We start from the raw sequence: 16475 nt of genomic DNA, 5'->3' as shown, positions 1-16475 counted from the left end.
TTCTAGTTAGTTGCCAGTCCAGAACTTGCATCTGTGTTTGTAAGTAAAAGCCTCAAAAGAGGTTTTCTATTCATGAGGTAATACTAAGTAGTCCAAGCTCTATTGGACTTCTGTCCCACAGGCAGGAATATTATGTAGGTAGTTCTGTGGTAATAAAAGATAGTGCTTAGTGGAGGCTAAGTACATCTCCTGCTTTTACATCTGCATTGGTTAAACTGTTCTGCTTAAAGACAGTTTACAACTGAGGATGTCCACGCAGTGCACAATACTAAACAAAATGACTAGAAAACGAGCTGGGTTCATTTGGGCAAGTCCTACTGATTCTTGTGACTTAAAGCAAATTACTTCTCTCCTGCTTAGTCTTGCTTCTAGATAGTTTGCCTAGTTCCAGTACACAACAAATGTATGAAAAGCACAAATGTTTGTACAGATGATAACTTTTCTCCACAGGAAACATATTTATTCTGCAAATGCAAAGTATTTTCTATTTTTATTAGAGAGATGTAGGTATTGCAAGCTTGAAGCAAGCTGCAGTACAGAAATAACTTTAACATATGGGTATATTTTTATATTAAACTAAGCATTCACTATGCAAGCTCATTTATAATCTCTTTTGTCCTCCTGGACTGACTGTCCTTTATGCTAAACTAAATTAGTTGTAGGATTTAAAGTCTCTTGATAAATTCTGAGATGTTGACCCTGACAAATCCTTGGCCGAGATCAGTGAACCTCCTCATCTGGTGAGCAAAATTGCATGGTACTAGTTGTTTTTTTTCTCATTTCAGTTTTAAACCTTCCTGTTAATCTGGATTCCTATGCAAAGTCAGTCAAATTCCTCAACAACATACTTTTTCTGGACTTAGTCTGTACTACTCAACCTCTTTTTGTATTTTTTTCTTCCTGTTGAAACAGGAAGACATTCAATCTTAAAATATTAATTTTACTGGAAGCACAAAGAAACGAGTGGGGAAGGTTCATTTTTGTTTCGACTCTGAAATGTTTACCCTTCTGAGCTGAGATTGCTGTGGGTTCAGTGCAGTGTTTAGGTTGCAGTTTTCAAACATGGGCCAAACAACAACTGTGGCCTAGCAGTGGTTGAATGAACCTTCTTCTCAGACAGGTTGTGCAAGCCCTGCCTTTGCGCTGTTGTGTGCAAAAGGTGTGCTTCTGAGGTGGGCTTTCAACCTCTGAATCACCTGTATTTAGGCAGGAAGGAATATCACGATGCAAATGCAATACCTTCCTCCTCTGTTCAGAGCAAGGTTCGCACAAAGCAGGCAGTAGCCCCTTGGCCCGCGTGTATAAGCAAGTGTGCGTGGAAGCAGCTTAGCGATACTGGTTGCAAGAGCCAGACCAAGCAAGGCAATGAACTTGAATCTTTGTTGTGCACAGTGGGATGCCAAGGTGGTTGCTGTGCTTTTTTGATTATAAAGTGTTGCTGTTAAGCTGTTTAAAGGCAAATAAACAAGAATCTAAAGCAACTTATCGTTTATTCTTGGCTTGGTGCCATTCTGATGATCTTTCTTAGCTGGCATATGTTGTAAGGAAGTGCTGTAATGATTCAGCATAGCTTTTCAGGGTTGTGTTGTATGTTCCTCTTGCATTGCTGTTCCCTGTATGCTGCAGTAGGAGCTCTTCTCCCATGAGGGCCAGGCCACGTGAGCCTTTGCTTGACTCCTACAGCCGGGTCGTATAGCCAGTCACAGTCTGCTCTTTTGGTTCGTGTTCAGCAAGGTTCAGAGGCTCTTTCCATGATCTTGCTATTTTCCTTCTGCATTTGCTTGAGAGAAGCATGTAAATGCTTCTGATCAAGAAAATCCCAGCTATGACTGCAAAGTAGCTCCCATAAATTAAAAACTGGAGATGAGGTGGGAGAAAAAGGCAAAAAAAAATAAAAAATAAATGAAAAACATATGGTAGGGAAACACTGTTTCTCCTGAGACAGACACTGTTTTGTTTACTTATGTCCTGGCACAATTTCTCTGCTCAAGTTCTTGCTTTGTGCTTAAGCAAAATCTTATCTTTTCCAGCAAACAGCAGGTCTTTGAGGTATGAAGAACTGCCATGTTTCTATTCCCTGTGCTTCCTAATAACCATCAGAGGGGGAAGGGATGGGAACAGGATTTTTTTTCTATTGCAAAACGTAGAAGTAGCTTCACTACCAGCATGCCCATTACTCACATAGTCATGAATAATGCAAGCGAAGAGTGAGTTAGTCCTTTTTTTTTTTTGCTCTTACTTGCACATTTCACTGGTGTCATGACACTGGCTTCAGTAAATACGACATGAATTTGTATCAGTCTTTCCGACAACAGTGGCAAGCCTATTTATGATGTCTGTACATGTTCTTAATCTTAAAGATTTAATCTTTTAATCTTTCAAAATATCTTTTGCTGTCTCCATGCAGAATATCTGAATAGCTTTAGTTTTCTTCATGTCCATGCGAGTAGGAAGCTGTCCCAGCTTCTCAGACACTGTCTGAGAAATTGCAGAAGTCAGTAAATTTCAGTTGACTTCAACATGAGTGGAAATGCCTTGACTGAAGCTATTGGCACTGATGTGAGATAGGATATCCCACGCTACATTATATGACCAAACCATGGGCGGAAAGATTTTATTACTCACCTTGAGATACAGACCAGGTTTGCTACTGGGCTGCAATTAGAAGTGATTTTTCTTGGTAAACTTTTGAAAATGAATCAGCTAATCAGTGAAATGGAAGCAAATTAACAGTACATACCTGAGTCACTATGTCCAGTCCCAGGCCTTTTGAATCCACAACGACTACTGTAAGGATTGTCTGAATCACCAGTGCGATGAAGTTGTTCAATCCAAACATCAAAGCGTAGCGCTCCATGCTCAGATTTATGGCGATCTGGAACCTAAGGTGAGACTGGCTGTCAGGTACTTCACACTGGGTGGAAAGCTATTGCTCTCCATGTGGTTGATAGAGAAATGCATCATAGAGGTGATACCCCAAGGGTGGGCTAAATGGTGCTTCATCTGTTTGATTGCTCCCAGCAGTGTCCTGACTATTGGAATGCATTTCAATGACTTTGTACTTGTCTGTGTTGCTTTTCGAAACCACATCAGGTGATCAGAAGATCGGATCTTCTCTTCTACCTTCAGACTGTGCCAGTCTCAGGCAGATGGCCTGTGGTTCTCCTCTTGGGCCTCAGAAAGCTTAGCAATATCAATAGGGCTTTTTCTGAGTGCTCAAACATTGCTTCATTTGGTGGTCTTGTGTCCAACTCTTAGCAGTGTCATAACTGTCTTGAAGAGTTCAAGTTGGACATAAGGGGTGGGGGGGGAGGGAATACCTCATAGGGAAATAGAGCACTAGGTTAGGTTTCCCAGACAGGTTGTAAAGTTTCCATGGCTGGAGGCTTTGAAGATTTGGATGGACAAAACCATGACCTGATCTGGCATCGGCAGGAGATCTGCCCTGGCTGGGAGGTCTGGACTTAAGTGGTCACCATGGGTATGTTCTAATCCCAGGAACTGGACTTGATGATCCTTATGGGTCCCTTCCAACTCGGGATATTCTGTGATTCTATAATCAAAATTTTTATGAAGTTAATCACTTTTTGCTTTGTGGCTTAAGAGTGGAGGTAGAATGCAGTTTATTCTTGTCAAGAGCACATAGATTTTTTTTTCCTTGCAATATCGTTTTTGACAATAATTGGAACATCTATCTTAGCGATATTTATCTCCCAAGTTTCTATTTGAACAAATCTATCTGCTCTTCCTTCAGTATGCTTTGCACTGACTTTCAGCAGGGCTCATTTGTGCAAGCTTTTATTCTTTTTCTGTTGAATATATTGAAGTAGTTCAGGTGTTATCCACTATAATGCACTGAAAATCCACCAAAATATAAACAGGGGATTCAACTGACTTCATTCAAGATGGGTATCATCTTGTCATGCACTGCAGTTATAGCAGTTTTTAAATTATCTGAGTTTTTAATTAATTATCTGAGTTTTTTTAAATTATCTTGTTTTTGACACAAAAATGCATCTGATATTTTTGTTAATCAAATAGTATAGTAAAATTTTGAGCTAGTCTGAAGGCATTCTGATCAATACAATAAGTGGGAAAATGTGTTATTTATATTTTTTCTATATCTGACAACAAAATAGCTTGATCTCGTAAGAGGTCATTTGCATTTAAATGTGCTATGCTATTATATTTTGTTTACACCATAATGTCATTAAAGATATACGTATAAAGTTGTGCTGGGGAATGCTCATGGCAAATCTTTTCCTGCTTTCACATAGCTCATAGTTTGCAAGCTATCAACAAGGTGGTCGAGACATAAGGGGATATTAAAAGATGGTTCTTGATCTGCTTTTTAAAGATGGTTGTGTTGTCCCCACATCTCCTATGCCAGTGCTTGTGCAAGAGGAAAGTAACTTAAATGTTTTGCTATTAACATTGCTTGTAATAGTAAGGATACTTTATACGTTTAGCTTCTGCATAGGCAATTGTTCAGTGTTCTTCTGATAACTTATGGCTGTTTAGAAGGATGAAAACAACATAAGTGGGCATTTAAGTGTCCTTGTCTTTACCTAAACAGTTATGTCTAGTGTTAGATCAGCTATCTCTTGAGTAAAAAGAGGAATGCCCTAAGTACGCTTAAAGTAGGGTTAATGTTACGCACATAATGGTAGCACTGTAAGGGTTTATACTTACGTTGCTATTGTTATAAGAAGCATATAGCTTGCCTTGAAAATGAGGTAGCCAGCATAACATGACCAGATGTTGGTAGTAAAGTGCATGAGGAAGAGGGAACCAGCGTCTATTGTGGAGAAGATCCCTAATGCCAGTTCTCCAAAAAGGTCCCAGTTCACTTTCACATATGCCACCATGAAAGATGTTACCGAGCCTAGAGAGGAAGGAAAAAAAGTAAATGTTGCATGCGTTCTATAGCCTGCATCACCAAGTGCCACCCTCACATACCAAAAGGCAACGCTGAATAATGAAGCAGACTAGTTCAGAAACCGTGCAGATGGATGGTCATTTTTAGACAACAGCATAAATTATCTGCAATTCTTTTCATAGTATTTCATAGTATTCATAGTATCCACTTCTTGGATAAACTGTCTTGTGAAAAGATTCATTGTTTATCTGCGTAGTACCCAGCAAGCTCAAAAGGAACAATTCTTCCACATTCTTCCAGCTTTTGTTGCTTACTAGCTTGGTTGTATAGTAAGCCAGTTACCTTTTAGGTTAATAGATTAGCTCTGTGCAGCTCATAAAGGGACTAAGCTGCCAAAAAAAAAAAAAAGTGGGAGGGGAGGGATGACTTCTGTCAAGTATCAAGTGAATGTACTCAAGAAAACGAAAGGATAAGCAGTATTTTCTTTTGGTGGGTCTGCTACAAAGACATCTGTTTTGAAAGTAAGCCATCAGAGTATCCATCTTAGGTGTCTTGTACAATTTGAAAACCTCTACACTGAGAACTAGGTGATTCCAGGAGAAAGAGGAATTCATCATGGAATAGGCACTTCAGGAGTTCCTTCTAATACATCAGTCACTTGGTCTATATTAGCTGTCTCCCTCCAGACCAGGGTAACTTTTAACAGATACTTAGAAGTATCTGTTTCTCCTTAATGACAGGAATGGTAACTTGAATGGCCAGATGCAACATAGACATACTTATTTTCCCTGGTGGATCACGCCCCAGTGTCTTGTGCAAGTCCTCCACAGCAGCACAATGAGTGTGGAACACTGCCAAGTAAGGGTGGTACACTCGATTTGCCTTTGGATATCTTTGCTTATATGAAGCAGGCATCTGCTCCCACTGCAAAAGAGTATGGTTAACATCAGTAACATCGTGAATTCAGTAAGCATTTTTTCCTGTAAATCCCCGTATCTTGGAATTGCTGAAATTCTTTGTTTCCTGCTGTGCAAGAGCATTTTAATAGAGAAGGATCTTAATGAGAGGTTTAAGTTCTTGTATAAAATATTTATGGAAAAACTCATCTTTGTAAGCTGATACTATTGCTATGGGAACTGTTGTGATGCTTGCTGGGGGGACGGGAGGCAAGATAAAAAATGCAAAACCTTGCAAAAGAAACATGGGTGCCTCCGAATGGATCAAGCAGCTGGATGGAAGGTCTGTGTGACATGTACGCTTCTGCATGCTGGCAGGATAGTTTGGTGCCATAGTCACACAGAAAAATAGCATAGCTCGTGTTTGAACTGTTTTTGTACATCAAAGAACTGGATCTCGAATGCACAATGCATATACTGTTTCCTTGGGGTATCTGCAGTGGAAAGGAACTGCAAAACTGTTCTAAAGTAAAACTTTGGAGGCTACCTTTGTGATTGATGCTTAGACATGAACTTACTCAGGAAAGTTGCTATTGCTTCAACAGCTCCGTTGTACACTGCAGAGCTGTGAGAGGGGGCTCTGAAATCCCACAGCACTTGGATGTAATTCACAATCTGATTGAAGCCTGCTGTAGCCAAAGCCCACCACAGGGACCAGTAAAGCAGCTTCCTAGAGCTGTAGCAATCCCTCAAGTCTCTGCTCAGCTGCACCAGTACTCTGAGCATGTGGTTCTGGGGCTTGGGCTGTTCAGCCTGCTGTTGTGGTGCTGGTCCCGTGTCAGCAGCTGCGCAGTCCTTGTCCTGTTGTTGGCAGCTCGATGGCCCGTTGGAACTGAGTGTAGCCACAGGTTTTTGTGGTTGTGGGAGGGTTTCAGAGACACCTTTTTTATGGAAGAACATGCTCTTTTGGGGCATCGGGAGGAGAAAGGAACACAGGAATGCCAGGGACACAGAAGCGAGGGTAATGGCGTTGAGATGAAAGTAGGATACGTCTGCCAAGGAAACCAGCAGCTGTCCCAGCACTGCAGCAACTGTGGCCGCAACAAGGGTGATACTCCTGCAATAGCTCGTCACTCTCTGATAGCGATCGGCGCTGACAACGCTGTAGATGTAGGCGTAATAGGCAACCTCGGTGGCTGTCACCATCCCGTAGAAGAATTCCATCACCTGCATGGCCACCACGCCGTGAGCGAAGAGGAGCAAGAGCCATGTGACGATGTAGCTGATGCCCTGGAGGAGGAGGACGGGCTTGTAGCGCACGTAGTCTGTAATCAGGAAAACTGGGAGCAGGAGTGCGAGGTAGGAGTATGTCCAAACGGGGAAAATCTGGTTGGTAACCTACAAGAGAAGAAATCTGTGTAATTCCTTTTTGGGAAAATAAGCTCATTTATTTTAAATGGCTTTAGAGAAGGGACGAAGAATTCATAATATACACAACCATGCTGGTCTGAAGCACCACGAGTGTGTTGAACATGCTACTGAATTTTAAATTTTAGAAACCCTGTTATATATTTTGAGTCTTTTACTTATGCCACCTGGAGCAAATTGTAACCTTCCCAAGCTGGTTACAGTTTTGCTTTTTTTTCCTCACCTTTGTCTTTCTTTAAAAGTCTTTCTTTGTCTTTGTTTAAAATTTTACTTTTGATTTTTGGTGCTCCATGTAAAAAAAAAAATAAAAAATAAAAATAAAACCATACCTCATCTATTGTCAGATTTTTATCTGGTCCTGTTAGATAAGGGGTTAGAAAAGGTTCTGATGGCTTCATCATGTAGAAGAATCCATAGAGGCAGAGGACCAGGGTGGGGAAAGTCCAAGTGTTGCTTTCCTCTTGCTTCCAGCAGCCCATAATTCGTGCAGCAAAGCTGGGGAGGAACTCTGTTAGAAAGATCACTGCCCATGCAAGCACAAAGATATTTTGTAGTTGTAACTTCTATTTTGTAGTTTCTAATGTTAAGGAGTGTTCTTTAGAGGTTGGCAACTGGAAAGGATTTTTCTTCACTTTAAGTGAAAAGCTTTCTGTACATACATCTGCTGTTTATCTCCTTGTAGACAGGATATAAAGAATGATTTGGAAGATCTTTGAATGGGAGACGAATTACACCGTTATTCATTCTGCACTGACCAAGCTAACCACTGGGGAAGCCTTCCTTCATCTAGGAAGGCTTTTTTTTTTTTTTCCTGGACATTGCTGAGCACTGAGATGCCCCCCAAGCACCATGTTGATTAACAAGCATCTAGTTCACAATCACTGTTTTTCTCCTTGGCCTCCTAGATGTGTGTGGCTTTTCTGTTATGGAGAGCTAGAGCCTAGCAAATGAGTCACTAATAGATACAGAAAGGATGTCAAGCCAGATCCTCAGCTGAATTTATTGCTTCAGATTCATCAGAAGTCCAGTTTGGATGTAGGCCTTCTGTATTCAGTCTATAAAAAACATTTGTGGTTACTAAAAGTTATAGTTCACATTAAAATGAAATGAAGCAGATATTTAGGCTCTTTTCTCTAGCTGAGACTTATGCAATAAATTAAATCTTGGTGCAACTCTTCTGGAAAGAGCCCAAGAGAAATCAAAATGGATATGATGGGGGGAATGCAGAGGAAACTGTAGGTTATACTCCATAGTCATGTTTGTGTAGGCAATATCAGGAATCTAAACTTGCCGGGTTTATCTTCTGGAGTCTTCTGGACTGTTCCTGTTGCCAGCTGGTGTTGCTGCTGCTCTGCAGATGTCTGTCTATCTACTTCCTGGGAACTCCTTTCGGGCAAAATATTGTTCTAATTTTAAAATAGTATTTTTGGGGATAGTGTTTTTCCTCAACTTTTTTTTAAAGATGAGTTAAGATCTACCCCAAAATAAACGTTCATGTAGCTGTTGACTGCATCGCTCCTGATTGGTTGGGTGGAAGCTCCTCTTGTTAGGGTGCAAAGTTACCTGGGGTGTGATATATAAAGTATGAGGTAGCAAGTGTTCTGCATCTTTTAGAAGTTCATACCATGAACACATTTTGCTAATGATACACAAAGAAAAGGTTCGGATCAAAAGGAACTTGCATTATTTCATTTTATGCTATAACTTCTGAAACTACTGACATTACAGGATTTACAGCAGAAATTAATTTAGCTGTATGTCAACTCTGCAGCATGAACCACTAGAGGGCAAGATGACCTCAGCAAAGGAAAAATGTGACTGGGACACATTCAGAGCACTCAAGGAAAGGCATTTCTGCCCCTCCTTCATTCCCTGTTGTTGCAATAGCTCCTGCTGCAAATAGGGAGTTGGCAAGGACTAGTTTTGGCCCTGCCTAGGATCCTTCTTGCTTAGTCACCAAAATATCCTCTCACTATCCTTTCACATGATAATCATTAATGCCTTATAGCACCCTAATGCCATATGAACACTTAATGTGCTACTGAAAGGCTCTGAGACAGTCACTAAGAAGAGGGTGGTGAAGGGCATCTCTAGCACTTTAATCTCCATCAGAGGTCCATATTAGCTCTGTGATTTAACCAGGTTGCATTTTTCCGTTGCCAGGTTAGATTCTCAGGTTACATCTGCTCCTATCTCTTTTGGGTCTTGGTGTGCTCACTCTACAGCAGGCAGGCTGTGTGGAGTGAAAGTGGCAGGTTTCAGGGACCCTTTCAAAATATCCCATGTCTTGGGATGCAAGTGGGACATGGACAGATTTCTAGGGAGGCTGGAGGCTACTACATGCCCAAGGGCTCAGAGAGCACTGGGTGGTGTGCCCCTGGCACTGGCCCTTGGTGGCAGGGCTGTGTCATCAGCTGCAATAATCTGTTTCTAACTGCGTACAAAAAAACTTCAGGTGCACCCTGGTAAGTTCATCCCTCCATTCCCAACACATGTGCTACGTGGGGTTAGACACGCAGCTCTTCTCTGGAGATTTACTAGTGGAGGCACCTGTGCTAGACTAGCAGATATTTTAGATGAGAAGTTTCCCACCTGATTTGAGCAGCTGAGGAGCCAAGAGGTGCAGTGGGGTGAGGGTGTGCAGGGGCAGCCTGCTCTGCCCTTGGGGAGCCAGGAGGTGGGCAATAACCTAACTGCAGTGGGGTGCATGCTCACCTTGCGCCCTAGCACTGCCGTATCAAAGGGCTCTGCTGCAGCCCTAGCTCAGCTCTGCTGGCCACCACTATCGTTGTCACTTTCTGCGCTTATAACCACAAATGTTTGACAGTGAAATCTGTACCTCGGTGCTGAAGTGGAAGGCAGCCAATTTTTTCCCCCTCATTCTCCCCTTAGGATCAATTTTTTTCTTTTATAACTAGGTTTTTCTTCTCTTTTGGAGAGATGGTGGGATGCCTTGGTGTCCCTCTGTGGAAAAATCTGTTTCTTGTTTTCACTGCATGCTCCATCAACTCTTACTTAGTGCCAGAGCCACCCACTCTTCTCCCACACAGCATCGCTTAGCCCCCAGTTCCCCACTGGACTGCTCTCTTCTCTCCTCCCTCTTTCCCCTGTTGCTGCAGGATTTCCGAAGCTCGTATGTAACCATACCTTGTCTGCTTGAGCTCCTCCTTTCCCGCTTCCATGGATAATGTCCTCTTTTAGTACCTCCAGTCTCTTCTGGCTGTCCTCTCTGTGTTGCAGCTACTGGACTGTATTTATTTTTTGTGCTTTTCCTGTTCTTCTGGTATTTCAACTTGTTCTAATGACACCTCCTTTGAAAGCATTTCCAGCTGGCACGCTTTCAGCACCCTTAAAGGAACAGCCAGACAATCCTGGCCTGTTCTTGCCCAAAGGCAGCAGTAAATAAAGACTGACACCATGGTTTGATGCTTGACTGGCACAAAAGCAATAGAGCCAATCCTGTTCCAAAGATTTTTGGGTCTATTTGGCAGGGTACATGGCTTGGGAAACTGCTCCATATTAAGGATGGAACAGTACCCTATGCCTGAGTAATGACATAAACAAGGGAGAGCAAATGCCAGTGTTATAAGGCTTAAATGTTTTTTCACTAAATACCTTGTTTCATGACATTCTGTCACCTTTAAAAAGTAAAATGCTCTGCTTCTGTTTTGCTCTTGGTTATTAGCAGACTTCTCACATCTTTTGCTTAGGAAAAAGTCTCACGGCCCTACTGAAGATGGAGATAATCCTATAGTCATCTGTGGAAGTTCCTGTGGGATACAAAACAGTGAAGAGTGCAATTTGGAATGCACAGATATGCATAGTAAGTGTGTACCTAGGAACTCAGATCTCATCCCCACCCCTCTGCTTCCAACATATAAGTCTGGAATGAGGGATATGATAATTTCTTAGAAATGTGGCCAGTACAATAGGAAAGTTATTGCTAAGCTGCCTTGATCACTTTAGAATGGGAGAAATATCCATGAATAAGGAAAATACAGGAATTTTCCTATAGGTCAGTAGTGTGCCTTTAGCTGTGGTTTCAGCCTGGCCACATTTTTGCAACATATTTGCCTTCTCAACACTCAAAGTTTTGGAATTAGTGATGTTAACAATGTGATTCCTGCATACTGCCTTTATCAACCATAAATTCATGAACCATAAATCCATCTAATTCCTCTTGGGACACTGCTGTGTGCTGTGGATGAGCTTTAGCGAACGTATGTGAAACTAATGTGTGAAGAAGATGTGATAATTCCTTTTGGCACTTTTCCAGCCATCAGACACGCTCTGGCACTTATTCCAGAGCTATCTTGCTCTAATTCTCTGCACGGTTAATTGAATCTATAGCAATAGGAAATGACAGCTCATTTGAGACTGTATACCTGCATTTGATTTTGTTCTCAGGGACTCTTGCTAAAATGCAGAGAAACTGTTGAAGTGCGTAGTGTTACTTTGGGTTTGTATTGACTTAACTGAGGTAAGAATCTAACTCAAATTTCTTGAAACAAACAAACAAACAAAAAAGCTGTTTTTCCTGTAGAGTAATAATGAGAGAATGATTTCAGTGCCTTCCAGTTAATGTTTTTTTTTGCTTTCAGATCCTCTTTCATCCTCTATTAGCTTTTTTTTAAGCACTCCATAGTCCCTGTCCGTTGTACCTACAAGTCACCCTTCTTCAGTGATTCATATCTGAATGCCAAATGGAAGATAGTTAAAATGCAATGGCCTTGTATAAGCATTTGGTCAATTTAGGCCCTATGTTATAAGCTGCCTGCTGCAGAGCTTGATCACTGGGTTTGAAGGGGACTGTGCTCTTTACGCTGAGTTTGAATGTAGCCTGGTTGGAAGCAAGTGTTCTGCTTAGGCAGGTGGGCTGGGGGATATGTTTATAGCTGGCATCCAAATTACCTTTCTTTGGGAAAGGGAAGACATGAAGGCCTAGAGAAAAAGTGAGTTTTGTAGCAGCAGCATATCTTAGAGTTTATACAACGTGAGCTGTAATGCATCAAAGAGATGGGAAAATGCTGGGAAGGGAAGGGGAAGAAAAGGCAGTAAGTGAACAGGGCTGCAAAACTCTCTCTCCAGGGCTTTCTCCTGCTCTATGGGCTTGATCCTGGCACTGCTATCTCTGGTGCTTCACAGGGCTGCATTGAGGCTTGAGAGCCTCACCTCGGCTGAGAGAGGTACATCTCTCAAGGTGGGGCTGCTAGGTCTGTCTGTCTGACTTTCTGGTTGAATGCTGGCTTAGGCACAAACTTCCAGCTCCCAAATCACACCTGTTTCTTGACACCTGCCTAGCACAGAAGAACATACTTTGCAAATCAAACTGAAGGCTTATACCTTTTGGAGAATGTGTATTGAGCTGCCTTTAAAGAGTGATAGCAAAGAAAGTTTGTTGTGGCCAATACTAGAAATTTTTCTCAAAAAAGAAAATAGCATCCATGGTGGTCAAATAGCATCCATTCACAGAAAGGCCACGGTGTCAGTTATGAAGATTAAACTGCCTCTTTGTTGGTTTCCTCAGACCCAGGAGTATTTACAGGGCAAGTTCACTTTTTGATTTATGAACGCACAGATCATCTGTTCTTGTATGCTCAGTACCTGCTTGGGGAATGAGCTGCTGTTCACGATCTCGGTATGAGCCCCACTGTGCACAGGTGAGGGTTTCCATGACTCACCTCTCAGCTGAGCTGCTGAAGCATCTTGCTGTGGGGAAGATGGTCACATGCTGGTCTTGAATGCTTTTCATTTGAGACACTTAAATGCTTATGCAAAGTCCAGTTTAGAATATTCAGCTAGAAAGTACTGAGTGACACTTTTATTTAGCTAGAAAGTACTTGCCCCAAGGAGTAAGTTAGAAAATATGTTCAGTCAAGCCAACATTTCAGGTACTTTGGTCTAAATGTAGAGCAATTCCTTACTAAAAGGAATGATGTGACATTATTTTTCACTGCACTGCTACTTAAGAGGCTAATGCCCTTCCTTTTTTATCTGTTCTAAATACTTAATAAAGACAGGGCACTGAAATAGTCACGCTTCGTATTCACATGTCACCACAGTGCACGTCTGTTTACACCACACGGTAGTGGCTGGTGGTAGCGGTGCAGTATCTGGAACAGAGAGCATTGTTGTTCTGGGTCATTGGGAGGTTCATTTTCCTTCTCACAGGTACCATTTTAGTGGTTGCACACCGAGATGTTTGCATAACGAAGGCCTGGAGCTCTTGCTAGAACGTGCTACCAATGTAGCCTGGAGCATGTAGAGGTTTTGCGATGAGTTGGTTGACCTTTGCTTACAGAGCCATGCTTTAGTTCCCTTTTACATCCTGTGCTGGGTCAGAAGGCTTTATCCTATTAATTTATTGTTATTGGCCAGGGAAAGTTAACTTTAATATCTTTAGCTTTCTGGAAAATAAGTCACTGGTTATATTTCCTTTTTTGTTGCATTTTCATTGTTGAATTAAATGCAGGTGTCTGGTCAACACCTTCCTATATATGAGAGGCTAGGAAAGTAGCACCCGAATAACAGTGGGTGTCATCGTGGGATCACTGCCGAGACCTTACAGGGATGTATGGCATGCTTGTTTACATTGCAGTGACCTGCACTGTGGTTCTCTGGTTTGCTCCCCATCTTTTGAGAAAGCCTGTCAGACTTTGAGGTTTCCCCGTAACAGCATCTCACGTTGTCTGAGGACTGGGTTTGTTAGTTGGTCAATATCCTCCTTATACTTTCTTGTTTACTCAGCACAGCAGCTTGTTTTCTGGCACAAAACGTGTACTGGTCTGCTGCAGCTCTCAGCTGAGGGGTAAAAAGCAGTACAGTCCAGAGGAGCCACAGAACAGAGCTGAACAATGTTCTAGCTTGTGAAGATATCTGCTGAGACTGTTGTGCTGCAAAATCAATTGTTCAGACTGATGCTCTATGTAAACTTTGAGGTATCTTCCCCTTCTGATTTATAGGCTTGACAATGTTGGAAAGTTCAATTTTAACACTTTCAGCCTTAGTTTTTATGGTTCAAAACTACTTTTGAACAATAAAAGCAAGTTTAATAGATGATAAAAATTCCAGGCTTGAGAGAAAAAAAAAACAAACTTTTATGTATGTTCACTACCTTTCTATAAGGCACTAACAGCCCTAACAGCACACTAATTTCTGTTGCAGTTGTACCAATAACAAAATACTATCTTGAAACACTTAAAACAGAGAACCAAAATCCAAATCTAGTGTGATCTAAAGCCTACTGGAATTTGGAGAAAGACTACCTCGTGTCTTTGATGAATGTTACAGTAGGGTAGAAAGGCTTACAGAAATGTGAGTTATGGCTCAAGTAGTTCCTTTTGTTTTCCTTACACTTTCCTTCCAGATCAGTGGAGGACGAGAACTACTTCTTTGTCAGTGGGATTCTCTAGGACTTTATTTTACATAGTGGTTACTGTATGTCTGAAGCTGACCTTTTATACAAGTGGTGGCTGTTGGTGGGTGTACTGTGCTCTTTTTCCTCTGCCCCGCATGCAGTATGTCTCAGCTCTTCCAATGGCTGGAAGCCATCACTGTTTCTAGGAAAAACAGTGGTTTAATGGTATTCATGGATGAGACAGGATAAATGCTCCCAGTGAGAGAAGATGGTTGAATTTTTGTTGTAACTGCAAAGCTATCTTTCACCATCATGTTAAGATTGTCAGTGCGGTTCACAAGTTGGCTTTGAGTTCTTTGCTTCTGCAAAAAAAAAAAATATGTGGTTGAGAGAAACATCTCTTTCTGTGGCTAATAAGAGAATTTTGCTCAGCATTTCCTTGATATGAACTACGTTACACTTAAGAATGAGAAGATCATTTTCATAAAATACTAAATGCTTTAATAGTTATGGCCTATTTTTCCTATCAGTGCCAACCACAGATCACTCTTGTGAAGCTGTGAGCGCCACAAGACCAATGAGCTAGCCAAGGTCCATGGCATGACTTGGGTCCAAAAAGTTGATCAAGCACGTAGTCTGTGGCTATAGAGGCTTGTGCTAACTCTCACTTATTTTTGATAGAAATGCAAAACCTCGTTTTTACTTCAGTAAAATGAGTTCGATTCAGTTCGATAATAGTTCAATAATTGTTCAATGTTGTAATAAAGAAGAAATCATACTTTTAGGAGTTCAGGGAGAGAATAACAGTATCTATTAAGCTTCCCCTTTTAGAATTTGGAGGACACTTCAGTCATTCATGAACGTGTGCAATATGCAAATCCCAGCACCAAAAAAAAATAATCTCCCGGGAGGATCTCGGCTTAATGGTTGGACCTCGTAACTTTGCCATCACTATTTTTTTGTACAGTTTAGTTCAGTGCACTTTTAACTTGTTTTAGTCTTTGCTTGCTTTCTTCATCTCCAGTTAAGTAACAAAAAGGAAATGATATATAGGTCAAACAATCTTAATTAAGTTGGTTAATACTTTTAGTGACTAATGGTGACTTGCTGTGGATTGCCAAAGAGAGATGGGAGGAAAAACCTGAGAGGATTTCTAAGTAACTTTCCATGTTGAAATATCGCTTTGGGGAGTGTTCCTTTGTACACTTCATGTGTTTATCCTATGAATCTCCTACTAGTGGCAGTTTTTGCCCTGTCGTCATGGATGGACATCTTGTTTCAGAGTAAAAATTTGCATTTTCACAACTTGGGTAAGAAATTTCACCTCCACTCTTATCTATTCCTCCCCCCTCCCCTCAAGGTACATCTCATTACAGACACTGGGAGAGTTTGAATCATTGCAGCTGCCCAAGTAGTGTAAAGTCCTGCGGGAAGAACATTTGTTATGTCTAGACAAGTGCACATAACTAGCCGGATGCTGATGCTTTGTTTAATGTTATATGTCTAATGATATTTGAAAGATACTTAACATAAACCACATATGCATCAGGCTGCTAGCGTTTGATTGAAAGTAAGAGTTCTTTTAAAACAAGTGTCCTGGATTCTTGTAATACTTTGACTCCATGCCAGTTCAGAAGGGTTTGGATAACAGTCACCAAACACTTGCAGTGAAACATATTAGGGAGGCATTTTTTTCCCAGCAAAGTGTAAATTTTTTTTGTCCCTTTGAAAAATAATGATTTTTTTTACATGGTCCAAGATTTTCTCTGTGAATAGCTAAGGTTCAGAAAAGGAGTTTTAAGGGTATATGAGAATAAGCAAGACAGTTGTGTTATGCAAAAGAATCTGTAAGAGTCAAGGTGGAAGGACCTAGAGCTGTTGTTTCCTTGGAAAAAGAGCAGGACTCTTGGACAGA

At 41.3% G+C, this 16475-nt stretch overlaps 1 protein-coding gene across 1 annotated transcript; it reads right to left on the bottom strand.

The window, feature by feature from the left end:
• Positions 1-1479: 1479 nt before the first annotated feature.
• On the bottom strand, positions 1480-10638 carry LOC121074822 (thiamine transporter 2-like). The gene is made up of 6 exons (XM_040567380.1): positions 10351-10638; positions 7533-7698; positions 6354-7173; positions 4693-4885; positions 2741-2882; positions 1480-1857 (listed from the first exon to the last, which is right to left on the bottom strand). Exons 1-6 carry the CDS (start codon positions 10383-10385, stop codon positions 1678-1680), a joined length of 1536 nt encoding a protein of 511 aa, XP_040423314.1. The 5' UTR covers positions 10386-10638; the 3' UTR covers positions 1480-1677.
• Positions 10639-16475: the final 5837 nt, after the last annotated feature.

Source organism: Cygnus olor, chromosome 9, assembly GCF_009769625.2.
Source record: "Cygnus olor isolate bCygOlo1 chromosome 9, bCygOlo1.pri.v2, whole genome shotgun sequence".
NCBI lineage: Eukaryota > Metazoa > Chordata > Aves > Anseriformes > Anatidae > Cygnus > Cygnus olor.
The sequence above is the reverse complement of the archived record's forward strand: the minus strand, read 5'-3'. Positions and strand labels throughout refer to the sequence as shown.